General features: G+C 40.5%; 1 protein-coding gene across 2 annotated transcripts in view; it reads left to right on the top strand.

The window, feature by feature from the left end:
- The window catches only part of ADGRG2 (adhesion G protein-coupled receptor G2), a 97,309-nt gene extending 70,364 nt beyond the window's left edge, over positions 1-26,945 (top strand). For both annotated transcript variants that reach the window (XM_075060083.1, XM_075060088.1), the window contains 11 exons: positions 1,376-1,519; positions 1,776-1,898; positions 3,619-3,664; positions 3,785-3,888; positions 4,134-4,258; positions 10,239-10,507; positions 11,407-11,506; positions 12,138-12,421; positions 14,513-14,614; positions 15,348-15,500; positions 24,354-26,945. In XM_075060083.1, the coding sequence (XP_074916184.1) occupies positions 1,376-1,519; positions 1,776-1,898; positions 3,619-3,664; positions 3,785-3,888; positions 4,134-4,258; positions 10,239-10,507; positions 11,407-11,506; positions 12,138-12,421; positions 14,513-14,614; positions 15,348-15,500; positions 24,354-24,538 (1,635 nt within the window). In that variant the 3' untranslated portion in view covers positions 24,539-26,945. The remainder of the gene's footprint in view (positions 1-1,375; positions 1,520-1,775; positions 1,899-3,618; positions 3,665-3,784; positions 3,889-4,133; positions 4,259-10,238; positions 10,508-11,406; positions 11,507-12,137; positions 12,422-14,512; positions 14,615-15,347; positions 15,501-24,353) is intronic.
- Positions 26,946-27,234: the final 289 nt, after the last annotated feature.

The following is a 27,234-nucleotide window of genomic DNA, read 5'->3' on the forward strand; positions in this document are numbered from 1 at the left end:
TGGGGGAGTTTCATACAAGCACCCAGATTTTGGACGCTAAGGTCCAGATTTGGGAGTTAGGCTTATGATAAGGCCAAATCAAAATTCTGATCTGCAGACCTTTAACTACAGGGCTTGATCTCATCTCCTAGTTATGGTGTCAGATGTCTGGCAACAAATGATATTAAAGTTGGGATAATTGTCTCAAATTTTGTTTAAGATTCAGTATTAAACTTCAGTTACAAACAGTGGCTATGTAGAGCTCTTTTGGATTCATACAGAAAGGGTTTGGGGATTTCTTTTAAAAAATAAAAACAATTTTGTAGTAAACCTTTAATAACATTGTCATCACTGCCACCTCCTTCCTGATGTCTGGAATTTAAGTAGTTAAATACTTCTGTAAAGTTCTGTGCTACAAAATACCAACTTTGGATAAGCTTAAATATATGTGGAACTATATATCTGTTTCCCAACTCTCTCCTCCTTACCATGTCAGTGTTTCTTATAAAAGCAAACATTGTTTCCCCCTCTTCTCTCAACCCTGGAATGACTCCTTAAGAGCTAGATTGTTGCTAGCCCCAGAACAGCTGTGCAATGCCCCACCTCCTGCATAGCTCCTATATTAGATCTACCCAGAGTATGGCTTTGGGTCCTTTGCAAAGCACTGTTACCCACAATGTGGATGCTCTGTGCTCATGAGCAAATGGATAGAGCCATAGCTGGATGCAAGAGCTGAAGTATGCTACACTCTTTTCAGAGCTGTGGTAAATTATTTCTCCTCTGGAGCTAAAGAAGAGCAGGGGATGCAGCTAATAGGGAGGCAAGGTGTGCAACATGAATTTTCACATGGGGCTGGAGAGTGAGCCTGCCCCACATGCACCTGGCAGCAGCAGCTCCTGGGCTGCAGGGCTTGGCCCAGCTCCTTGCTCTGGGCATTGCAACATGACCCATTGGGTGGGGTAGTGCTGCAACCCCACGTACCAGGTTACAATGTCATTCACTCAAATTCGGCTTGGCCACCCTTCCATCACAACAGGTGGGTGGCTGGGCCAAACCTAAATGGCCCTGCAACCACATGCACTAGGGCTCAATGCCAAGAGTGGGGAACTGGACCAAGCCCGGTGGGACAGGAAGCACCACTGCTGGGAGTGCATGGGCAGACTTGCTCTCCAGCCTATGACCAATGGTCCATCAGCCGCCACCCCCAAGTTGCAAAACCTGGCTCTGTCACTAAGGGGAAATAGTTTGATTCTGAGTCATGGTTCCTTCCCAATGGTGCTCCGGGGGTGGCACAGCTATGTAAAGGCCGCTCCTATATTCAGGATTGAGCCTAAGGCACAATCTAATCTTCTGTTAGCAACAAAAATTATTGTACCTTTTTATGTTTAATTTTCAGATTTCTCTAGGCACCCAAGCACCTATAAATAGTGTTGGAGCAATTGCACTGCCTTCCTCATTGCTGACAAACTTATCTTCTGAAGATATGCCTCTGGCTTCTAGAATTATATTCAACTTTTTTGAAAAGACAACTCCATTTCAGGTAACTTTTTGGGATCCTGTACATGAGGGATCCTTCATAATATTCTTTAACTCCATGTTAGAACTGATCGAAAAATGGGGTGGTGTGAGGGGCAAATGAGCATAAATTTTCACAAAAAATCGTGTTTCTCATCAGAAGATTTTAATATTTCAGACATTTTTGCCCAGCTCTAATCATTGTGATAACTGAAATTGTGTGTGTGTGCTCTATTGTATTTAATTTTTTTCTACTCTTAGTTATTTTTTTGTTGTTTCAGGATTCTTCACTTGAGAATCTCTCTCTAATCAGCAATGTCATATCATCAAGTGTAGCTAACCTCACACTTAGCGACTTGAAGGCAAATGTTACTGTCACTCTACAGAACACCAGGCCTATTCAGGTATGACTTAGGTTTTAGCAGTTTACAGAATTCCATTTTATTGACTCACTTAGAATTGTTTTAGCACTTATGCTATGCTGAATATGCAGGCTGCTTCATTTGCTCTGTGGTTCTTTTGTGGTTTTCTCATCTAAGTTCATTGATTTCAAAATTTCCAACAGATCTCATGTGAACCAATAATGTTTATTAATTAACATTATTCAAACCATTGAGTTGCAGTTATTAGGGATTTCTCATTATTCTATCAAATTCCTACCCAGCCAGCATTATTTTATGTTGTTCCCCCTCAGATGAATGAGCATCTCATGAGTGGGGTTTAGGCAGTTATGGCTAATAGCGAAACACTGGGAACATGGCTTTCACAGAGACAATGCAGCCAGGAAACAGCTTTTAGCATATAGTCTTGGCTTGGCCTGTGTGGTTGTCTTTAGATCCACACAGATGTAGGTAATCTATACATTTGGGGGGCAGATATCCCCTGCTTCTTCATGGATGGATTAAAATCTCCCCGTCTCCCAAGAAACATTCTGGGTTGAAACTGGCAGAGATTCCAGTCCCTTGTGCGGGATTTTCCCACAGCTAGCTCTCTGTAATCAGAACTTGCACTGGTAAAATGTTGGGCCAATGCAACAGTGTAGTATTGTTGTTCATAATAACGTTATATATCACTTACTAGCTGCAGTGTTCGAGGATCCTCAAGAAAAATACAACACCTTTTAAAACTCTAACATTGCAATACTAAAACATGACCAAAAAACCTTTTCAAAAAGAACTAATTCCTTACCAGAGGCAAACTTATAGATATCACATATTCTGCCCTTATCCTAAAATGAGAAGTTCCACTCCCTCCAAACTAAGAGTTTGATTCTGCAGACACTTACGAGTAGCTTGTATTCAGATGAGTAATCCCTTTGAAACCACAAGTAAGATGTGCAGGGTTGTGGTCTGTCACAGGCCAGTACTCTCTCCCCTTGGATTTCTTAATGCAAACTGTCCTCTCACACACTGATAACTAGCTCAACAATATGTGCTTTATTTATAACATGCTCTGCGACGGTTTGTTCCCCACAGCATAAGGCAGTGGTCTCCCAAACCTTTTCCTAGTACCCAGACACAGGGAGAAGAAAGATCTCACCTCTCAAGCTTCTCTGGCCCTTCCTTTCAGCCTTACCCTCCTGTCTCTGCTTGTCTCTTTTTTAACTGTCCTCAGCTGAGGAACTAAATCATCTTAACTGGTTAATTACCTGGTGCTTAACCAATTATCTCAATTTGGCCCTTGCAAAGTGCACAGAGTGATGAGTCAGCCTTAGGTGACTCAACCTCTTGGACCATGTGACAGAGTGTAAGATAATATTTAGGATGTGAGAAACTTGGAAAGATTAAAATAAAATCTTCAATTCAATCTACACTGTCCACACAGACAACAAAACAGCAGATAGTTAGAAAAAGCCCCTATTCCTACCACCAATAATGATCAATCTGCACAAGCTAAGGGCAATAGATCTACTCATATAGCCAAGTTTAGTTTGTTGTGTATATCCACATTTGTGTAGCTGTCCTCATCCATCTACAGTCTGGTACACCTTATGCTAACATAGAAGAAATAGCTTTTCCTTATTATGTTGTATTGCTATAGATACTTCTCTGTCCATTTTACACTCATAACTGCCTTACTCATCAACTTATAATTCAGTAAAATGTGTGTATTTTTTTCAAACAGGATAATTTAACAGTTAAATGTGCATTTTGGGACTTTAATGAAAATGGTAAGTATTTGATATCACCATTTCTAAGTGTCATGCCATCTCAGCTGTGTTAACTTTTGTTAACAGTTTTAAGAGATACTGTAAATATTATCCTTAATGGAATCTTGTTCTCTGTAACAGGTGGCAAAGGAGGCTGGTCATATGAAGGATGCATGGTTAAAGAAAGGAGAGCAAATGAAACTGTTTGTACATGCAACCACCTCACAAGTTTTGGAGTTTTGCTGGTAATTAGTTATAAATAATATCCCAAACTGGTGCATCTGGATCCCTGATTCAGGAAAGCACTCATGCACATGCTTAACTTTAAGCAAATGAGGCTGTTGAACTGGGGGCATAAATAGAACCATTAAAGTCTAAGGATATGTCTACGCTGTGCCAGCTGACTTGGGCTCGCCGGGCTTGGGCTAAGGGGATGTTTAACTGTAGAATAGATGTTCGGGCTTAAAGATAATTTCTGTTTTCTTCTTAGGACCTGTCCAGAAATCCTACTTTACCGCCCATCCAGACACTAGTTCTGACTTTTATCACCTATATAGGCTGTGGCTTTTCTGCAATTTTTCTTTCTGTTACTCTTGTAACCTACGTAGCCTTTGAGTAAGTATCTGCAGAGTTAAACTTACATTATAAACTTGATCATGATTGTCCATAACCGCCGTCCTGAAGGACGATGGATGAGTTCTTTCTTCTTCAAGTGATTGCACATGTCCATTCCAATGTAGGTGTGTGTGTGCCCCAAGAACAGTCGCCAGAAATTTCTTCCTCTGTAGTACCCATCAGGGTGGCACTGGTGCCATCTGGTGCTGTGTGTTCATAGTACTGGTTTAAAGGGCCCAACTGACCCTGTGCCCCTCAGTTCCTTCTTACCACCTGTGATGGTCGCTGGAATTGTTCCCCTTGCTATGGTAAGCTTTTCAGTGGACTCCCTTTCTGATTATTGTACATAGTTTGTTTCCAGTTAGTTAGCAGAGTTTTCTCTGTACCCTTCAAGCCCTGTGTCACCTGCAATAAGACAATGACCCTGAGTTGTTGGGTGAAGCTCACACTGGGTACTGGTGCCAAATTTTCAGGGACTTTAAACCCCATACCAAGAAGGACTGGCAGGCTAGATTGAAGTTTTGCCTAAAGGAGGCAGCACAGACCTTCCTCTGAGCTGAGATGGTCGAACTCGGCACCGAGCACCTTGGCGTCACTAAGAAGCGCTTCTCCTATGGTGTAGGAGTCCCAGCACTGTGTGCTAGCCTTGTTGCTGAGGAAGAGGCACACGGGGCAGCCAGCCAAGAGAGGATGTTCCCTGACTCCTAAGAAGGCCAGGCATGGAAAGCAGAGTGTTAGAGAGCTTATTCCTTCACTTTCACTCTTCATGGTCCTTCTCGCATGAACAGAGAGCAACAATACCCAAGTCCGAAGGTGCAAACAATTCGATGTTTATTGGAGTGAACTTCCAGCAAGCTTAAATTCAAGTTCCTTTTCCTTATTTTTCGAATCCCAACTTACTTCCTGCTTGCCCCTAATTTATTACAGTAATATTTTCAGCTATACCTTAACCACATCATTACTAAAATTTACCTAACCAATCCTAATGTATTGTAACATGATTAGCAACCAATTATATCCCACCACCTAATTAGTTACACCAAGCAAAATAATTATACACAGACAGAAACAATCACAGAACCAGACAGAGACCATGCAAATAAACATATAAAACAAATACAGAAATAAGGATTTCACACCTAATCTATACAAGACCTAAGGGTTCCCAGCTGTGTCTATGTTAGTGAGTTCTTACCAGAGCAGAAAACTTCAAACTAAATTTCTAGGCTCTTTCCTTTCTCTGGAGCTATAGATCTGAATCACCTTCCTAACAGTCCCAGATGTCTTATTTTAATATGACTAGTTTGGAATGTGAGGACGTGACCATACATTTCCCAGTTTATGGCTGCTAAAGAACTAAGCCTCAGACTGTCACAGTAAGAGAAGGCCACTACACAGACAGTGATTTTTGATTCTTTCTTTTATATGTCTATAACTAGCTAAGTGATGATAAGAACACACCTAAATTCTTAAAGTATAGGCCTTTGCAGACAGGCCTGAATATCTATATCCTAACACAGAGCAGAATGCAACCTAAGTCAGGCCACTCCTCTGTCTTGGTGTCAGTCAGCACTGTTGACTGTAGGCCTTATGTGGGTACTGTTGAGTCTGGTACTGGATGAACCATCAGCACATGAGGGACAATGCAGTACTGGCACCACTGATGTGCTGTCTACACCGGAGGCATTTGCTGCGGCCAGAGATCTGTTGGTGCTCTTCGTACCACTGTCACCGGAGTACAGGAACCATTGTTGTTGGTGCTGGTGGCCAGGAGGGAGCACATAGCCCCCAGTGGCCGCTTGGTTCTGGACCCTGTGGTACCATCTAGAAGGAAAACAACACAAGCTTCCTCACCTTGGCACCGGTAAGAACCACACCTCCTTGGTCCCCAGAGGGAAGCTCATCGTTGGAATTGGAGGTTGGGTTTTACTCCTCTCAGCAGAGGAGTCACCCTTGTTACCCCTTCAGTCATCCCTTCCCTGCCGTGGACCACAGCGCAGGAGTGCCATTGAGTGCTTGGCCTAGTGGTCACTTACCTATGCCAATGCAATGGACCTTTTGGAACCCATGGGCATTGCCCTTGATCTTGGGGCCCCATTTGAGATGTTCATACTTGGTGGCCTCTGAGAGAAGACCACATCCATTCCATTGGGCAGCACCTGATCCGGACATTTTGGGCAGGAGTGTCCTGGTGCTTATGGACAACACCGCAGCTGTGTTCAGTCTCAACAGGCAGGGAAGGACTCGTTCTTCCTCCCCCCACACACCCTGTATCAGGAAGCAATTCACTTATAGGAGTTCTGCATAGCCCATGTAATTTGTCTTGAGGCTTCTCACCTTCCGGGAGTGCGGAACGAACTGGCAGATTGCCTCAACAGCCTCCAATCCTCATAAGTGGTCCTTTTTGCTGGACATCATGAGGGATGCTTCCCAGTGGTGAGGGACTCCCCAGATAGACCTATCTGCAACTGGGCTCAAGTTTTGCTCCCTCCAAGGCCACAGCCCAGGTTTGCTCACAGATGCCTTCTTGCTCCCATGGACAATTCACCTGTTCTACGCTTTCCCCTTTATTCTGTTCGTGCACAAGGTTCTGCTAAAAATCAAGCGGGATCAGGTGTGGGTCATTCTTATAGCCTCACCTTGGCCCCATCAGCACTGGTTCACCGCACTGCTAGGCCTTTCAGTGGCTGCTCCAATTCCACTCCCTCTATATCTGGACCTGATCTCCCTGGACCACAGTCGTCTGCTCCACTCGAATCTCAGCTCCCTTCACCTGATGTCCTGGAAGCTCTGTGGGTATGTCCTGGAGAGCTGGCTTGCTCAGAGCAGGTTCACCAGGTCCTATTAGGGAGCACATAGCCCTCCACCAGGGATGCGTACCTCTCAAAATGAAGGCGGTTCTCCATATGGGCTTCCCAGCAGGGAGTCTCTGCAGGACATGCTTGACTATTTGCTATGCTTGAAACGGCAAGGTTTAACAATTTCCTCAATTAATGTCCTTTCATCATTTCATCCCCCAGTGGAAAGCTGGTTTGTTTTTTCATGAGATGTTCATCCATTTCGTCAAGAGCCTGGAAAGACTATACCCCCATGTACAGGAACCTGTCCCTCCATGGGACTTAATTTGGTCTTATCAAAACTTAGGGGTTTCCCCATTTGAGCCACTGGCAACATGTCCCTTGTCATATCTTTCATGGAAGGTGGCTTTCTTAGTTGCCATTACTTCGGCCAGAAAGGTCTTGGAGATCTGCACCCTCATGTTGGAGCCTCCATACATGGTTTTCTTTAAGGATAAGGTATGGCTGTGTCCTCATCCCAGCTTCCTCCTGAAGGTGGTTTCCCAGTTTCATAGTAATCAGGCAGTCTTCCTACCTGTTTTCTCCTCAAAGCCACATGCGAGTAGGAAGGAGCAACATCTTCATACTCTGGATGTTTGACTGCCTTAGTGTTCTACACAGAGAGGACTAAAACGTTCCGTAGATCCACCCAACGCATTGTAGCGATTGCTGAAAGAAAGAAAGAAAGGTCTCCCTATCTCGGCTCACAGACTTTTATTGTGGATTACATCGTGCATTTGTATGTGTTATGAGCAGGTGGGTGTTCCACCACTAGCTATCCTGACTGCCCATTCCACAAGAGCGCAAGGACATTTGCAGAGTGGCAACTTGGATGTCAGTGCATACATTCTCTAGTCATTACACCTTTACTCAACAGCTAGGGATGATGCCCATTTTGGTCAAGCTGTTTTACGGTCAGCATGTCCATGAACTCTGATCCCACCTCCTATGCAACTGCTTGGGATTCATCTACATCCTTACATTGGAATGGACATGTGCAATCACTCAAAGAAGGAAAATTATTTAATAACCTTTCTGTAACTGTTGTTCTTTGATATGTGTTGCACATATCCATTCCATAACTCCCACCGTCCTACCCCTCTTTTCCGGAGTTGGCTGGATAGAAGGAACTGAGAGGGTGCGTGGTCGTTTGGGCCCTTCATACTGGCGCTATGAACGCACGGCACCAGAGGGCGCCAGAGCCACTCTGACAGGTTCCACTACCACTCAGAGAAAAAAATTTTCATCACTGTGCTCCGGGGCATGCATACACCTACCTTGGAATGGACATGTGTAACACATCTCGAAGAACAACAGTTATGCAGAGGTTAGTTACTATTTTTCTAGTAGGTTTCATTTCTACTTCAATAGTAGTACACAGAATGGGTAGACTTTAAGGGGGTTATATCAAGATTTGATTCTCACCAGGGGAGAGTATCTTATAAATAAAATAATTATCATGCAGTTTTGTATAGCTGGAAGCCAAGGAGCTGGGAAGGGGTTACTACAAATTGTCCTAATAAAGTGGAATGTACAAGGAATCTTTTTTAAAAATAAGGTACATATATGCACAATACATTTGCAAAATATTAACATGTTGTTAGATCAGAGGTGGGCAGACGCCTCCTGCCCAGCCCCTGAGCTCCTGGCCTGGGAAGCTGGCCCCCAGCCCCTCTCCCGCTGTTTCCCTTCCCCCACAGCCTCAGCTTGCCATGCCACCAGTGCAATGCTCTGGGTGGTGGGGCTTTTGAAGAGCTGCGTCCTGACCCGGTGCTCTGTGCTGCGTGGTGGCGTGACTGGCTCCAGCTGGGCAGCATGACTGCCTGTCCTGGTGCTCTGGGCAGTGTGACTGTAGTGCTGCCAGCCACTGGTGCTCCAGGCAGCGCAGTAAGAGGACAGGGGAGTTTGGGGTGATGGTCAGGGGGTGGGGGGTGGATAGGAGGCGGGGGGATCAGAGGATGGGGACCAGGGGGGTTGAATTGGGGAGGGTTCCAGGGGAGCATTCAGGAGTGGGGGGTTAGATGGGGCAGTGGGGACAGTCAGGAGCAGGGGTTCTGGGGCAGTCAGGGGATGGGGGTATATTATACCAAGAACAACTCTACACGTTGAGTCGAACCCATCAGTTACCTAACGCCTACAGTGAATCATAATGACGAAATTACTGTAGGAGATGTAGTCTTCCCAAATCGAAGAAAGCACAAAAGAATGTGGACAGCCGTAACGAATGAAAACAGGATATACGTCATGATCCGTATCCTAAACATCAAACCAGCTCAACTATTGCAACGATAAGACTTACCAGACAGGGGTGTTGGATGCGGGCAGGGGTCCTGGGGGGGCCATCAGGGAATGGGGAGCGTTGGATGGGGCAGGAGTCCTGGGTGGGGCGGTCAGGGGGTGAGAAGCAGGGGTGGGGTCGGATAGGGGTCAGGAACTGGGCCGTGCCTGGCTGTTTGGGGAAGCACAGCCTCCCCTAACTGGCCCTCTGTGCAATTTCAGAAACCCAATGTGGTCCTCAGGCCAAAAAGTTTGCCTGCCCCTTGTTAGACTGTGTGGTTCTTGTGCAATAAAATGCAGTTACAGTACACTAGCTTTCCCTGTAAGTAATCAGAACCTATACATTACTAGAGTCTCAGTTATTCAGTCCATTAGGCTAATTATACATCTTGACAGAGAACCCCTGAGCATGATTTATGAGCATCCTTTTATAGATTATTATTTGCCACTGTCAAGGTTTCCAGATACCCCGTAAAAAGACTTTCAGGCCTAGTCTAACCTCTAATAATAGAGAATGCGATGAGTGTTGTTGTGGTGAAGTACTCCAACAATAAGAAGCCTAATATACAAAATAGAAAAATATGGACAAAAGTAATAAAATATTTAAACAAACATTAAACCAAGACAACTAAAATTTAAGCAACAATGTTTGTATTTATAAGAGTTTAGAACCTGGTTGTAACAAGAATAGTGATGTCACAAATATTAACCTTCTCATTCATAAATACTTCTTAACCATATGTAAAATGTGTTATCTTAGTGTCTCTTCTGCATTAAGGACCAATGAACACAGAATCAGTGTGGAATCTACAGTAATGCTCGTAGAATGATGAAAGCTTATATCATCTCACTAATTTTCTTTTTAGGAAAATCCGGAGAGACTACCCTTCCAAAATCCTTATTCAACTGTGTGCTGCATTACTTCTACTCAACCTAGTTTTCCTCCTTGATTCATGGATTGCTCTGTATGACATACGAGGCCTGTGCATCACAGTTGCTGTATTTCTTCATTATTTCCTCTTGGTTTCCTTCACTTGGATGGGCCTTGAAGCGTTCCACATGTATCTTGCCCTTGTCAAAGTGTTTAATACCTATGTACGGAAATACATCCTTAAGTTTTGTATCGTTGGCTGGGGTATGTATATTTTTCTGGGTTTGGAATCTAAAATAAATATAGTTTCTTTACAACAATTTTGGATGGAAGACCATTTAAAAGTAACAACAAAGCCAGTATCAAATACCTGTTGCCTGTCAGAATCCTCAGATGCATTATCAATAACAGGGTTCTATTTACTTCACTATTCTGTGACTTCAGCATGTTGCAGAATTCACCCCTTGTCGCAAAGTTTTTCAGACTGTAAATTCTCTTGGGGCATACACTATATATTGTGGGTGCTATTGCAATTCAAATAAATAATAAATTATTTCTATTGGAACTACAGTTGCAGCTGTCTAAGAGCCAATTACACATTTGACTATTTCCATTTCCAACTCCCAAAGCAGATGGTATCTCTTCCATTGGGGAAATTAATGTTGTTGCTCCAGAGTATCAACTACATATTCTCCCTTTAGACTGCTACTGTTTCTAACAAAAGGTAGCAAAACAGTGCCTACGACTTAAGTGATGAGAAAACCCTAGGCCTTCTCTTCTCTTACCCATTATTGTAAATCAAGAGTAACTGCACTGAAAACAACGGAGTTAAACTAGTGTAAAACACATGTGAGAGGCAAAATCAAGCCCATTTATGTCCTTAAATCTGTAATATCAAAGAGCATATGCAACACACATTGCTAGTTTAACATAGGTTGCAAGTGATATATGTGGATCAAGTCACAGAATATATAGTCTTGTTCAGAAAGATTAAAACTTCAGATGTGTACTAGTTTATTTTGCTTTTTACGAAGTAAGTTATCCTGATATAACAGTCTCCGACAGCCTTCATAACCTGGCCCTAGGTTTCACAGGAAAATATAGTAATTTCATCTCATCACAAAACTTTCATTCAGAATTATAACTATTATCTAATCTTTCAGGTGTACCACTTTTAGTGGTAGGCATTGTATTGGCTATAACACCAAATAACTATGGGCTTGGATCATATGGAAAGTTTCCTAATGGCTCACCAGATGAATTGTAAGTTAAAAGATAAGCATGTTTTTAAAGTGAATGCTAACAGAATGCTTTTATCTAATGGTTATGAGTATGTGTATGTGAGCTTCTTTCCTGAAAGTGACACTTCTGTGAATAAATCTCTGCAGGATATATTGAGTTAAGTCTTCCTGAAACTGTTTGCAAGGCTCTGATCCTGGTCACAAAAGAGGGTATGCTCCAAAACACTGGCATGGAACTAGAGCATGAAAATAAGGTGAAGGCAAGACAAGAGAAAGAAAGGAGATGGGGGGGATGAAGAGTAGAGTGTAGAGGAAAGCAAGACTAAATGTAAAAAAAACAAAAAAACAAAAAACACCATATTGCCTAAAGAAACAGGAAACCTAAACCTAATCCATTGGTGTATTATTTTTATTTTATTTTATATTTTTTTGCTTTAGCCCTTGCGATTCACTCAGATAGGATGATGATAGACACTGTTATAGACACCTAGATAGACAGATGAAAACTTGAATCAGTGTATGTGGCCTTGAGTATTGCAGGATGATGTATTTTCAACAAAATATAGCCATGCTTAATACTATTCTTTACCTTATATGTATTACTAATAATGAATGTCTGATAATATGATCTTTCCTCTGTTTTTGTATTCTAGCTGCTGGATCAACAATAACATTGTCTTCTATATTACTGTTGTGGGATACTTCTGCATGATATTCCTATTGAACGTCAGCATGTTTATAGTAGTGCTGATTCAGCTTTGTCGAATCAAAAAGAAGAAACAACTTGGAACTCAGAGAAAAACCAGTATTCAAGACCTCAGGAGTGTTGCAGGCCTCACATTCTTATTGGGAATTACTTGGGGATTTGCCTTTTTTGCATGGGGGCCAGTAAATCTGATATTTATGTATCTCTTTGCCATCTTTAACACTTTACAAGGTAAGTTTATGCTTCGTTATGGCCTTTTGTATAAAAATGTAATGAATAATTCAGTTCTAAGAAATGCTTTATTATGCATAAGAGTTTACCAAAATTATGTCTGTACTGTTACATAATATGAAAAATAAAACGACCTTGAAGATGATCCTTCTTAATTGTTGTATTACGTTTAAAGAAAATTAAATGCAAAGCAAACACTTTCAGAAGTGACATGCTGTCTTTTTGAGTGCATTGTAATGAAAATTGTCATCTTAAGGTCCATTCATAGAATCACAAAAGCTACAGGACAAAAGACCTATTGAGTCACTTAGGCTCTGACGTAATTTATTTGCTTTTGAAAATTTTTACCCTATGTTGCATTTTCAAATGTGAGTTAGGCATTTAGGACCTATTTTTAAAAGTAAACCTCTACACCAATATAACGTGACCCGATATAACATGAATTCGGATATAACGCGGTAAAGCAATGCTCCGGAGGGGTGGGGCTGTGCACTCTGGTGGATCAAAGCAAGTTCGATTTAATGCGGTTTCACCTATAACGCAGTAAGATTTTTTTTGGCTCCCGAAGACAGAGTTATATCAAGGTAGGGATGTAATTTGGTGGTGTTCCACTCAGCACTGCAAGGTATAAGTGATTTAGATGGTTGAGTCCCATTTTCAAAAGTTACTTAGGCATTTAGAAGGCTGATTCCCATTGGCTTTCATTGTGACTTACGCTTCTCAGTGCTCAAGTCACTTCTGAAGATGGGACTTAGCTGTTTAAGTCACTTAGGCCCAGATCTGAAAATCCCACTGATTTCAATGGAAGTTAGATGTCTAAATATCTTTGAGGATCTGGGCCTTAGGCCTTGCAACAATGAGCTGAGCAACATCTAAATACCATTAAAAATCTGAGCATTAGGGCCCAATTGAAGTGCCCAAAGATGCAGATTTTCAGAACCATCTAGGTGCCTAACTCCTGTTAAACACAATGAGAATTGGTCCAGAAAATGCTAATCTCTGTCTTCTCCAGTCCAAACTTGTAGCTTCTGCTTTATTTTTCATTCCCTGTAATCTAACTTAAAGAATTGCACAACCACATTCTTCTTTGATACACTGTAGCTGGCAGGCAGCATAAATATTTCTGACACATTTTCTTTGAAAAGTGGAAGGTTTGGAAGCAAGTACAGTCCCACTCTATGTGGTAAGCAGTAAGAAGTGGGTGGATCTGTGATAGGGTGACCAGATGTCCCAATTTTATAGGGACAGTCCCGATTTTTGGGTCTTTTTCTTATATAGCTCCTATTACCCCCCACTTCCTGTCCTGGTTTTTCACACTTGCTGTCTGGTCACCCTAATCTGTGATCTGGCACAGTTTGAGGTATGCAATATGTGTGATTTGCATCCTTCCAGGAAAAGATGTGGCTTTGAATTTGTGGTGAAGAGGGCTACAATTACTGTTATTTGACCATGAGCTGTTAGCCCATGTGGGCTTTCACTATGACTTAATTGTGACTGCGAGGGGGGAAGCAAAAGCTGCCTGGTAACCTTAAATTTGTATTAGGTTTAATAAAATTTGCCCCAATGGCCTATCAACACCAACACTGGTCTGTAGGTGTTATTGATTCCATCACAAACAGCAGCAGAAATATATTAACTCCAAATAAAATATGGAGAAGTTCCACAAAGTATGTAGAGAAAGCCAAATTCAGTTGATTTTATCTCATATTTGAAATTGTACTGCTATAATGAGGATGTGTTATCTTGTCTTGATTTCTGTACTGAAGGTTCTAATAAACTTGCAGCTCCACACAGATCTTCATATTTTAAACTGAGTTACTTGATGTATTTGTATTTTTGGTACTCTGTATCCTCCTTATATCTAATACATATCATGCAAGTGTAATAAGAAAAAGCATTTCAGGTAATGGCATCAGTCTATTGTTTAGACTATCAGTGTCTCTACTGAACAAAAAGAGTATGAGAGCATTTGATTGGAATCAGTTGACTTGAGAAGAAACAAAAGAAAAACGATACATCCATTTTAAAAAGTTACAAAACGGCAAAAATTCTGTGGCTTGAAGTAATATTCTGACATTTGGTACTTTGCAGGATTCTTCATTTTTATCTTCTACTGTGTGGCAAAGGAAAATGTCCGCAAACAGTGGAGACGATATCTGTGTTGTGGAAAATTCAGGCTGGCTGAAAATTCTGGTAAATACTGAACACTGTTTTCTACATTTGTAAATTATATAAATTACTGTCAGGTGTAAAGTCCCCATTCTCCTTACCAAATATTGTTACGCAATAAATAGCATAGCAGTATTTCCAGATATATCTACTACTTTGTTTTATTTTCCTGATGCAAAAAGATTGCGTTTTATTTAATTGCAAAATACTGCTGTATAAAGTATTCATTTTGACTGGGACTCTGCATATGTGTAAGGCTGTAGCCTTGTGGAGTCCTTTGTATGACTGGGACCTAAATCAATCTCCAAAGATCTGCTTTTTCAAAGTCAGTGGTAGTCTTAGCGATGACTTCAGTGGGAGCAGGATCAGAAGCAGCTTTGAGAATAATATGTCTTCCTAACAATTTTTGGGGGTATTTCATTGTACCATAATTGTATTTGAAAAGTTATACATACCCTTACACAATCTAAACTCAAAGGTGAAGTACTGCGGTTGCAGTTACTGGTAATCTCTAAATGGGCATACAGTCACTAAAGTATGATTAGTGACTTTTTAAAACTAAGAAATTAAAAAGAAAAAATGTAAATTCTTACACATCTATAATTATGCAATTCCTATGAGAATAGGAATACTGGGAAAAGATCTGGGAAAAGATCTTTGCTAGAATTTAAGTTAAAATGCATTATTAACTGTACTCTTGCATTTATTTGTGCTTGAATGTACTGCACTATTTTCTGTAACACTTATTCTACTATAGATTGGAGTAGAACTGCTACTAATGATTTAAAGAAGCAGACTGTAAACCAAGGAGTATCCAGTTCTTCCAATTCCTTACAATCAAACAGTAACTCTACTAATTCCACCACACTGCTAATGAATAATGATTATTCAGTACACGCAAATGGGAATGGTATGTATGTTGCAAAAGAGTACTTCTCAAACTATATCCTTTTGTTATTTTAAAACAGTTTTAGGCTCTCTTATGGCAATTTAAAGAGGGCAGTGAACAAATTATTATTTATGAATACAGAATCAAAATGTTTTAGTGTGGTCTTATAAATAATAATACTAAAATTATCCAGTTGAGGGTAATATAGTAGTACACTTAAAAAAAATATACTCACTTCTCATACTTAACGTGAACTGGTGATTATATGCAAAATTGCAAATGGTATACATTACTCAAATACCCAGCAGAAGTGCTATTTATACCCTACTTGTCAGCTGAAGACAGAACTAGCAGTGAAAAACTTTTAAGAACATTTTAAAATAGCTATCAACTCTTAAAGAAAACACACTTTACTGATGAAAGAAATGTGATCACATCCAATAAAATAATTTTTAAAAACGTGAAAGCTATCATTTGGGAGTGCTATTAGTGTGTAAGGGCTTGATCTGCAGAACCCCTGCTATCATTACCAGGACACCCTCATGTAAACCCCTTATGAGGCTGGGGAAGCAGAGTAAGAAAGGGAGACTGGGACAACAGAGGCCATAAAATCTTCTCACTTGAGAGGTCACAGCCAGAAAGCTGCATAGCTGTTGGCTACTGGGTAAGTAATGGAGCTCAGTCACAGTATTTTTTCTGTGACTTCCATGGCCAGTCTTCCCTAATGGAAATATATTTATGTGTTGCAGGAAATGGTGCTTGAGGACAAAATGCTTCATGACTTCATAGAATCATAGGATATCAGAGTTGGAAAGGACCTCAGAAGGTCATCTAGCCCAATCCCCTGCTCAAAGCAGGACCAATTCCCAACTAAATCATCCCAGCCAGGCCTTTATCAAGCCTGACCTTAAAAACCTCTAAGGAAGGAGATTCCACCACCTCCCTAGATAACCCATTCCAGTACTTTGCCACCCTCCTAGTGAAATTTTTTTCCTAATATCTATCCTAAACCTTCCCATTGCAAATGCGCATGCTTCCACTTAGGACAAACATAATGCTCCCCATGAAGTTGTTATTCTCTGTAAGCAATGTGGACGTTTCCTGGCTCATGGAAATGCAGGTGTTCAAATGTCACGTCACTCCATTTCAGATGCAAATTGGAATGGCTAGTGAGAAAAATTAGATATGCACATAATTTGAATGCACCCACAAAAAATGAACATCTTGTGGCTGAAAGTAATCTAAGTTTTGCATCTTTATCTAATGGTAGCACAAAAAAGAGAACATGACTTATGCCAGCGGTGGCCAAACCGTGACTTGTGAACTGCATGTGGCTCTTTTACAGCTAAAGTGTGGCTGGCAGAGCCCCCCACATTTCTCCCCATTCTCCGCCTACCAGACTGGGGGAGGCAGGAGCCTGGGGCTTCAGCCCTGCAGCAGGGTGGTGGGGCTAAGGACTTGTGCCCTGAAGGGAAGGGTCTCAGGGCATCAGTCCTGTGCAGGCATGCCGCAGGGCTGAAGCGCTGAGCCCCAGTAGGCGTGCCCTGTGGGGCAGGAGCCTTGCACCCCAGCAGGTGCCTCTCATGGGGCTGAAGCTCCAAGCCCTGGCAGGCGCACCCCGGCTCACGAACTGCTGAAGATTGTCGTATATGGCTCAGATAGTCAGTAAGTTTGGCCACCCTGACTTATGCTTTGGCCATGTTGGTTGTGCACTCTGATGGTGCAGCACCTCCTCTTTCCATGTTGAAAATAAACGAGTAACGAATCAGGCTATCCCACATTGCGGAGCACATAGGTCATCATATGTTATAAGACATAAATACTCCTGGATACCCAAAGGCCAATGTTTCTTTCCCTCAGTCAAGGGCTGAGTCTCATCACTATTGTTATTGCTCAGATTGTTTTATATGCAGTTGATGAACCTCACAGACTGGCAACTTTGTATTGTTGGTACTGGGATATTTAAGATAATGGCTGTAGTTGTCCTTTAAATGTTATTTTTTAAGTACGTCTGAAGCAGGAAGCCTGCTAAACAGCCAGTCATGCCACTAAACGATCGAGATGCTAAAGGAGCACTCAAGGAAGGCAAAGCCATTGTGGAGAAACTAAATGAATTATTTGCATCAGCCTTCACTGAAGAGGATGAGGGAGATTCCCATACCTGAGCAATTCTTTTTAGGTGACAAAACTGAGGAACTGTCCCAGATCAAAATGTCATTAGAGGAGGTTTTGGAACAAGCTGATCAATGAAACATTAATGTGTCACCTGGACCAGATGGTGTTCACCCCAAATTTTGAAGGAACTCAGATATGAAATTGCACAACTAAAAATGGCGGAATGTAACCTAACACTTAAATCAACTTCTGTACCAGATGACTGGAGGATAGCTAATGTGACACCAATTTTTAAAAAAAGCTCCAGAGGCGATCTTGGCAATTACAGGCCAGTAAGCCTAACTTCAGTACCAGGCAAACTGGTGGGAACTATAGTAAAGAACAAAATTGTCAGACTCATAGATGAACACGATTTGTTGGGGAAGAGTCAACATGGTTTTTTGTAAAGGGAAATCATGGCTCACCAATCTACTAGAATTCTTTGAGGGGGTCAACAAGCATGTGGACAAGGGGAATCCAGTGGCTATCGTGTATGTAGACTTTCAGAAAGTCTTTGACAAGGTCCCTCACTAAAGGTACTTAAGCAAAGAAAGCTGTCATGGGATAACTGGGAAGGTCCTCTCATGGATCTGTAACTGGTTAAAAGACAGGAAACAAAGGGTAGGAATAAATGGTCAGTTTTCAGAATAGAGAAAGGTAAATGGTGTCCCCAGGGGTCTGTATTGGGACCAGTACTGTTCAACATATTCATAAATTATCTGGAAAAGCGGGTAAACAGCAAGGTGGCAAAATTTGCACATGATACAAAATTACGTAAAATAGTTAAGTCCAAAGCAAACTGCAAAGAGTTACAAAATAATGTCACAGAACTGGGTGACCAGGCAACAAAATGGCAGATGAAATCAAATGTTGATAAATGCAAAGTAATGCACATTGGAAAACATAATCCCACTATACATATAAAATTATGGGGTCTAAATTAGTTGCTACCACTCAAGAAAGAGAGATCTTGGAGTCATTGTGGATAGTTCTCGGAAAACATCTGCGCAATGTGCAGCGGCAGTCAAAAAAGCGAATAGAATGTTAGGAACCGTTAGGAAAGATATAGATAAGGCAGAAAATATCATAATGCCTCCGTGGCATGCCCACATCTTGAATACTGTGTGCAGATCTGGATGCCCCATCTCAAAAAAGATATATTGGAATTGGAAAAGGTTCAGAAAAGGGCAACAAAAATGATTAAGGGTATGAGGAGAGATTAAAAAGGACTGGGACTTTTCAGGTTGGAAAAGAGATCATTAAGGGGGGATATGATACAAATCTAGAAAATCTTGACTAGTGTGGAGAAAGTGAACAAGGAATTGTTATTCACTCCTTCACATAACACAAGAACTAGGGGTCACCTAATGAGATTAATAGGCAGCAGGTTTAAAACAAACAAATGAAAGTACTGCTTCACACAACACACAGTCAACCTGTGGAACTCTTTGCCAGAGGATGTTGAGAAGGCCAAACTCTAATAGGGTTAAAAAAAGAACTACATAAGTTCATGGCGAATAAGTCCATCAATGACTATTAGCCAGGATGGGCAGGGATTCAACACCATGCTGAGTGTCCCTAGCTTCTGTTAGCCAGAAGCTGGGCGTGGATGACAGGTGGTGATTCACTTAGTGATTGCCTGTTCTGTTAATTCCCTCTGAAGCACCTGGCATTGGCCACTGTTGGAAGACTGGATACTGGGCTAGATGGACCATTGATCTGACCCAATATGGCCCTTCTTGTGTTCTTATTTTATGTTCTTATGTTCTCATATCCTGACACCTTATATTAGAAAAATAAGTAAACATCTCTCATATATAACAATGCTTTTGGATAATAGTGTTAGATAGACATCTGAATTCAAGCTATAGATTTTACTCTACCATTTTCACATAATATTGTCCGTATATGTAGGTGAACAACGTGTTGTGAAGAAATCATGAGACTTCAGGAGATCAATCCTTAATGCCATTTTGCCATATTCTCATTAGCTTTCCAAATTAAATGAGTTTGTGAAATAGTTAATTTTGCCCCATCCCTCTCTAAAACCTTCCTCCACTGTTTGATACTAGCAGGATTAATGCTCTTGGTACCTGACAATTCAGTTCACAGGTAAAAAACAAAACAGTAATTCTCACTGCCATTAACACAATATGGGTGAGGTAACATCTTTCATTGGACCAACTTCTGTTGTTGAGAGAGACAAGCTTTCGAGCCACATATAGCTCTTTTTCGGGTGTACCTTCCCCAGACCTGAAGAGGAGCTCTGTGTGGCTCGAAAGCTTGTCAACAGAAGTTGGTCCAATAAAAGATATTACCATACCCACCCTGCCTCTGTAATATCCTGGGACCGACACAGCTACAACTACATTAAATAGAAAGACTTACAATGCTCGTCTAAGCCTTTGCTGTATTTGTGCATTTGTCAAGGTTCCTTCCCCAGTCTGTACTTTAGGGTACAAATGTGGGAACCTGCATGGACACTTCTAAGCTTAATTACTAGCTTAGATCTGGTACACTGCCACCATCCAGAAGTGTGTCTGGAGCACTTCCTGTCCCCCCAAAACTCTCCCCTCCCTGGGTGGCCTTGAGGGACTTCACCAATTCCCTGGTGAACACAGATCCAAACCCCTTAGATCTTAAAACAAGGAGAAATTAACCATCCCCCCTCTATTCCCCCACCAATCCCTGGTGAGTCCAGATCCAATCCCTGGATCTTAAAACAAGGAAAAATCAATCAGGTTCTTAAAAAGAAAGCTTTTTAATTAAAGAAGAAAGGTAAAAATCATCTCTGTAAATCATGGATGGAAATACTTTACAGGGTAATCAAAGTCGTATAGCCCAGAGGACCCCTCTAGCCTTAGGTTCAAAGTTACAGCAAACAGAAGGTAAAATCCTCTCAGCAAAAAAGGACATTTACAAGCTGAGAAAACAGAAATAAAACTAATCCGCCTTGCTGGCTCTTACTTACAATTTTGAAACATGAGAGACTGAGTCAGAAAGATTTGGAGAGTCTGGATTGACGTCTGGTCCCTCTTGATCCAAGAGTGAACAACACCCAAAACAAAGAGCACAAACAAAGACTTCCCTCCACCAAGATTTGAAAGTATCTTGTCCCCCTATTGGTCCTCTGGTCAGGTGTCAGCCAGGTTTACTGAGCTTCTTAACCCTTTATAGGTAAAAGAGGCATTAACCCTTAACTATTTGTTTATGACAGTGGCAACTAAGCCACAAATCCCAGCACAGCTTTCCAGAGCAGAGGATTTTTGGTCCTCAGTGGTATTTTGGAATTATAGACAAACTCCAATGGTTTTAATAGGTGAGCAATTCCATTGATTTGAGCTCATCTTCCTGTCCTGTCCAATGCTAGCCTCTCAGATGGCAGTGAGTCAGTGGTCTGCTTCTGCAATGAGGTTCTCTTCAGGCTGAGGATCTCAGCATATGTCCTGAGTTGGTACATCATCTTCCTTCTGATGCACCATTGCAGATGGAGGTGATGGACCATCACTTCCTAACCCACTTGGAAGTTTGAAAGGCTTTTATGATAGACACTCCCACACATGCATGGAGGTAAGCCACTTATTTTTACTTAATTTTTAATTGAATGTTTTGAATGCTGTGAGCCTGCCCTTGCAGCCTCCACTCATACCAAAAAAGAGTTTTGTTGAGGAGGTTGGATGAAGCTTTAGAACCTGTATTACAGAGGTTCTCAAACTGGGGGTTGTGACCCCTCAGGGGGTCACAAAGTTATTACATGGGGGAATTGCGAGCTGTCTGTCTCCACCCCAAACCCCACTTTGCCTCCAGCATTTATAATAGTGCTAAATATATTAAAAAGTATTTTTAATTTATAAGGAGGGGGGTTGCAATCAGAGGCTTGCTATGTGAAAAGGTCACCAGTACAAAAGTTTGAGAACCACTGCTGTATCACATATGCCCTGATGGTTTCCTTCCTTCTTCTTTTCTCTTAGGATTTGGGGGAGGAGGGTCATCTGGAGACAGTGGGTCCTCCTGGCAAGTCCTTTGATGAACCAGTTCCTTCCACTCATCTGGCAGTTGTACCTGAGGAGAGATAAATATGCTGATGGAAGGAGAGGAGTATGCTGATGGTGGATAGAGTGACCCAAGATGGTAAGTTTGGAATTTTGGATGTATGCAGGCTGTGGTTTTGCTTAGTTAGTGGATCTCTAATTTATAATTTTACACTGTCATTTCACACTAATGTCTCTTCTTCTGCCTTTCTCTTGCAGATTTGCAGAGTTTGTGAGAATAGGTGGCTCCCAGATGAACATGCAAATCCCATCATTCAGCTTTGTTTTTCAGTCTTTCTGTTACCTCTGCTTGTTTTTGCAGCCTTTATTTTATTACAAGACATAAAGAGGAATACAACTCCCATTTATCTTATCTGTTTATTTGTATAAGTGTTTCAGTGACTGATAGTTTTGTGCATTAAATTGTGTATGTTTGAGTTTTGCGTCCTGTGTGTTTTTCCAGCTTTCTTTAGCAGATCCAACACCAGCCCAGCAGATTTACAGGGAACTGAGAATTACCATTGGATAATTTGCTGTCATCATTTTCTGAAATGATGAGAAAAAAACTAACAAATCTAGTCCTCATCAGAGCCAGATCAAGGCATAGGTATTATAGATCTGGACCAAGGGAGCCCTAGCTCCTGAAGATAGGTGATTTACATCAGAATCTTAGCTTTAAATTAAAATTAATAAAATTAAGTTTCATTTTCTGATTGCAAAGAAAATCTTGAAAATATGACACAAGTGCAAATGATACACTGACATCTGCTTGAGTCTGTAGGAAGCCTGGAACAATAGCTCTGAGACACGTACTCCACATAAAACCTCCCCCCAACAGAAGACCATGTGGTAAGAGAACAGAGCAGCAATTCAAACCCAGCCACTCAAACAGGAAAAATCCTGTCTGCTGGGTTAAGTACAGGGCCCCCACTGCTGGCACTCCTGGGAACTAGAATACAACCCTATTGTGCTGCCCCTGCCTCTTTGGGGCAGAGCAATGGGGGAGTCTTGTGTTCCGTTGTGCCTCTGCCCCTGGATGGTCTTAATCTAGCTCTGGTCTTGGCTGGATCAAACCACAGTCCCTTACATGGAAACACATCTTGTGGCCACTACACCAGTCTCTGATGTCTGAAAACAGAACTGTGAATTTCTTTTTCCTGTGTTAGTCAGAAGGATATTTTCATGCACTGGATTTATGACCTCAGATTAAGATATTCGTAAGTGTTATTTTTTAAAAAAAGTTTTGCCAATACTCTTACTAATAGTAGTGTTTTTATCTTTAATGAATACAGTTCCCTGCATAAATAACTGCACTGAACTTCTGCTTGTGAGCTCATTCCCGAATATTTGCTTAACACAAAACACTCTGTCTCAAAGGAAATGTTTGTTCATTTTTTGTTTCCCTTAACAACATATTTTTCATCACAATCAACCCACATCCTTTTTTTGTTCTGTTTTCATATCTTGTCATCTCCTCTGGCTCACTAACAATGCATGGAGGAAATTTGTTTTAAAATGCATTCGTAATTTTCTTTTGACTTAATTAAATCAATTGTAGTAACTGTGGTGAAATACCTTGGAACTTTGAAAATCATTTGGATACAGCATATAACACAGTCCTTAAAAGGCCTACATAAAATATTAGCAATCATATGTATGCTATGGCTGACTTTTGACAGCTCTTTCAAGTTCGCCTACTTTACAAGAAAGAACTGCAGAAACTCTGCTTTGAAGTGTTTACGCAGTTGGATTTTGTTATCAGAAAAACAAAATAAATGCAAAAGAAAGAGTAAGAATTAAAATACAACTGAAGTATCTAGCATGCAACGTACAGAGATAAGAGATCCAAACCCAAGGATTTAGGACTCTTAGAATTTCAGGAATTCTGGAACCCTTTAAGTTTTCTCGAAGCTCCACTGAGCTGATAAGTCACAGTGAGTGCAAGTATACTTGTTCATAGCTGTGGTGGCACCAGAAACACTCAAACTTTCTATCCATATGTGGGTTTGGATGCACATTGTGCAAGGCTTGTATTTCATATGCTTCAAAGAAGCAAATTCCACAAACAAGACATGTTTAAAAGAGGTAAAAACTCAGTGCTCCAGATGTCTTGCAAAGCAGGTAACCTTTTAAAAAAACATTAAATTAAAAATTAAAGTTTTCATTCAAAATTGTTTTAATTATTGTTTTCTGGGTTCCATCCTAGTAATTAATCTCATTTGATGTATTCTGATTGTTTGAATTTTCTTGTTATACTGTATTTTATGTACTGCTAATTTAGCACATCTATTTTTCATTTTGGTGTAAGTCAGTTGGTTCCCTTTTGTTTTTGTTTGTGCTTTGGAATTAGACACCATCAATATATAAATTATATCACATGTTGTTTGACTAATATGGAGACAAGATATCAGTGGGAGATAATTGTATGAGTAAGGTGAGATGGATTTGGCCCTCTCTGTAATGATCTATACAGTTTAGGTCAAATTCTGTCCTCAGGCCACATGTGAAAATTATTATACAACAAATTAATTACAGAAAAATCCTTACTTAAAACTCATCCCAGGGAGCAAAGAAGAATGAAATATGAATGTTCTCGGTATACTCACTGAAATTTTTAAGAATATGCATATCTTTGGTGCCTTTTCACTATCAATCATTTCTGACTTGTGCCATGCTTTTATTTTCACAGGTAATGTCTCCAGTGAGAAGAATGGTGTTTCTTTCAATGTACAGAATGGCGATGTGTGTCTTCATGACTTTTCAGGAAAGCAGCTCGTATTTCATGAGAAGGATGATGCAGACCACAAAAAAACCCGTGTCTCACTCAGAAGGACTTCAAAGAGGGGAAGTCTCCATTTTATTAAGCAAATGTGATTTTTTTTTTTCAAACCACATTGTTTTACAGTGTAAAACACAGATTTTTACTTTAACTATTTTACATAATGTGAGAAGACCAGAAACTGATCCTTGTTTTATAGACAGTACCGGAGCCTTGAGGCAGTCATATACTGGGTTGATAAGGAGAGTTATAATTATTTAAAAAATCATTGCTACTATTTGAAAAGGTACTTCAGATACTACATCACAATTGGTACAATTTCCAATTTGATCTTCCATTCTTCCTTTTCCCCCCACAAGGTTTAAAGAAAGGTTTGGTTTTAGACTCTTATTTTCTCAGTATAACTACAATTAGTATATCTGAATACAATACATAGTATTGTAAATGTAAATAACTAGCAATTACACTTAAACAAGATTCTAAGTTATCTTTCAAAATGTTAAGTTTCAAATTGTCTACTACAACATTTTTAAGATTATAGTTGCAGATTTTATAGCATTGGAAATAAGCAAAACAGTATCCACCTTTAAGCATTTTTTATGCTATTTTTATATTTATTTCTTGTAATATAAATTTAAAAATATTCCTTTGTATAGAAAAATTGATATTTTGTTTTAACTTTATTGTTAGAACGTAGTTAAAGTTGATTATTTCAATTACCTTCTGAAGCATTCTACATTATATATTTATAGGTAATTTGTTCAGTATGTGAAATAATTTACAGTGGTTACAGTGTGAAGATGTTCACAAGACAGAGAACTGTAAATATGAACTGTCACTATAGAACCACTGACTAGGAGCCAGGAATAGAGTGCATGGGTGTCTTGTCAAGGGATAAAACTCCGCAGGAGGGAGTGATGGATAAAGTAGGCAATAGGCTACTAGCTATATACTTGGAGTGAAATCCTGGCCCCATTTAAGTCAATGGGAGTTTTGCCATTGATTTCAGTGGGAACATGATTTCACTCCCAGTGGTTGTAACAGAAATAAATACGCAGCCAGTTCATAACTGCAATATTTAAAGAAAAATAATTATCATTAAAAAACCAGTACCTGTTATTATTTAGTAGCCAAGCATTTGTTTCATTATTAAATTTTTATAAAAGATCAGTTTCTCTCACATCCTGAGCTATAATGCAGGTTTCTATTTGTTTTTGGTCTCTGCTGACTGTCAAATCCTGAGGTACTTACTCAGTGTTTACTTGTTACCTACTCAACTAAAACTTCTAATGATCTTCAGTGCGCGTTTATGAGGAGAGACTAAAAAGACTGGGACTTTTCAGCTTGGAAAAGAGATGACTAAGCGGGGATATGATAGGTCTATAAAATCATAAATGGTGTGGAGAAAAAGTGTTATTTTCTCCTTCACATAACATGAGAACCGTGGGTCACCCAATGAAATTGATAGGCAGCAGGTTTAAAACAAACAAACAACAGGACACAACACAGAGTCAACCTGTGGAACTCATTGCCGTGGGATGTTGTGAAGATCAGAACTGTAATGGGGTTCAAAAAAGAATTCCTTGAGGACAGGTCCATCAATGGCTATTAGCCGAGATGGTCAGGGACACAACCCCATGCTGTGGGTATCCGTAAACCTCTAACTGCCAGAAGCTGCGACTGGATGATGGGATGGATCACTTGATAAAGTACTCTGTTCTGTTCATTTCCTCTGAAGCATCTGGAACTGGCCATTGTCAGAAGACAGGATGCTGGGCAAGATGGACCATTGGTCTGACCTAGTATGGCCATTATTATATTCTTATGCTTGCCTGAATAAGGACAGCAGGATTAGGGGCTGTATGCATAATATCTCATAATAGATAGAGAATGCCACCTTTCTCCTTATGTTCTTGCACAAAGTCTGGGTGCAGCTGGAGTCCTTGGGTCCAGGAGTGCAAAGACTGCTACCAGCTAGTACCCATACTAGTACCTGCCCCTGTGAAGGAGATTACTAGGGGGCTGGGTTATGTTGGCCCCCTACGGGGGAAGAACAAATGCTGTACTTCCTTCAAGGTTGGTGCACTTGCAGCATTCCCTGGGGAACCCCGGAAACACTGTTCTAGAGTGGTGAGCATTGGTACTGCCTCCTACTTTGGACTCTGTTGCAATGCAACAATTTGAACTCTTAACATTCTACAAATGTCAAATCCTTCTGTATTGATACAATACATAGGTTCTGTTTGTCATCTATTTCTGAGATTGCCCTGAGCGCATTTGTATAGTGACAAACTTAAAACATTTGTTCTATTTACCCACAAGAGTTGTAACTGCATGTGAACCACATGTAAGAATGATCATGGTACCACAATACAAACATTAATAATCTAGGCATGCATTTCAGTGAATGCTTTGGCTATTTGTCTTAGGGGCCTTTGCACTGTTTCTTATAAATACATGAAAACTAAATAATTTTATATTTTCAAATGTAAAAAAAATAAATTTGTAGTAAGTAATAGACATGAGCTATGAAATTTATTTCATTTAGATAATATGCAATTATAAATTATCTATTAACATTTCTTAGAATAATATGATCCAGGCTACCTGTCCTATTGAAGGAAATTCTATCAGGCCCTCTATATTTGTTTAGGATACACCTTTCATGGTTTTAGCAGCCCTACTCTTCATATTCCTTCTTACCCAGCATTATTTAACCTCTGCCCTATTATTAATAAATTTGTTTTATTTTACTATAAACCAACTCAGTGAGGTGTTTTAAGGGAAGGAT

The sequence above is a fragment of the Chelonoidis abingdonii genome, chromosome 1 (genome assembly GCF_003597395.2).
Source record: "Chelonoidis abingdonii isolate Lonesome George chromosome 1, CheloAbing_2.0, whole genome shotgun sequence".
In the NCBI taxonomy this organism is placed as follows: domain Eukaryota; kingdom Metazoa; phylum Chordata; order Testudines; family Testudinidae; genus Chelonoidis; species Chelonoidis abingdonii.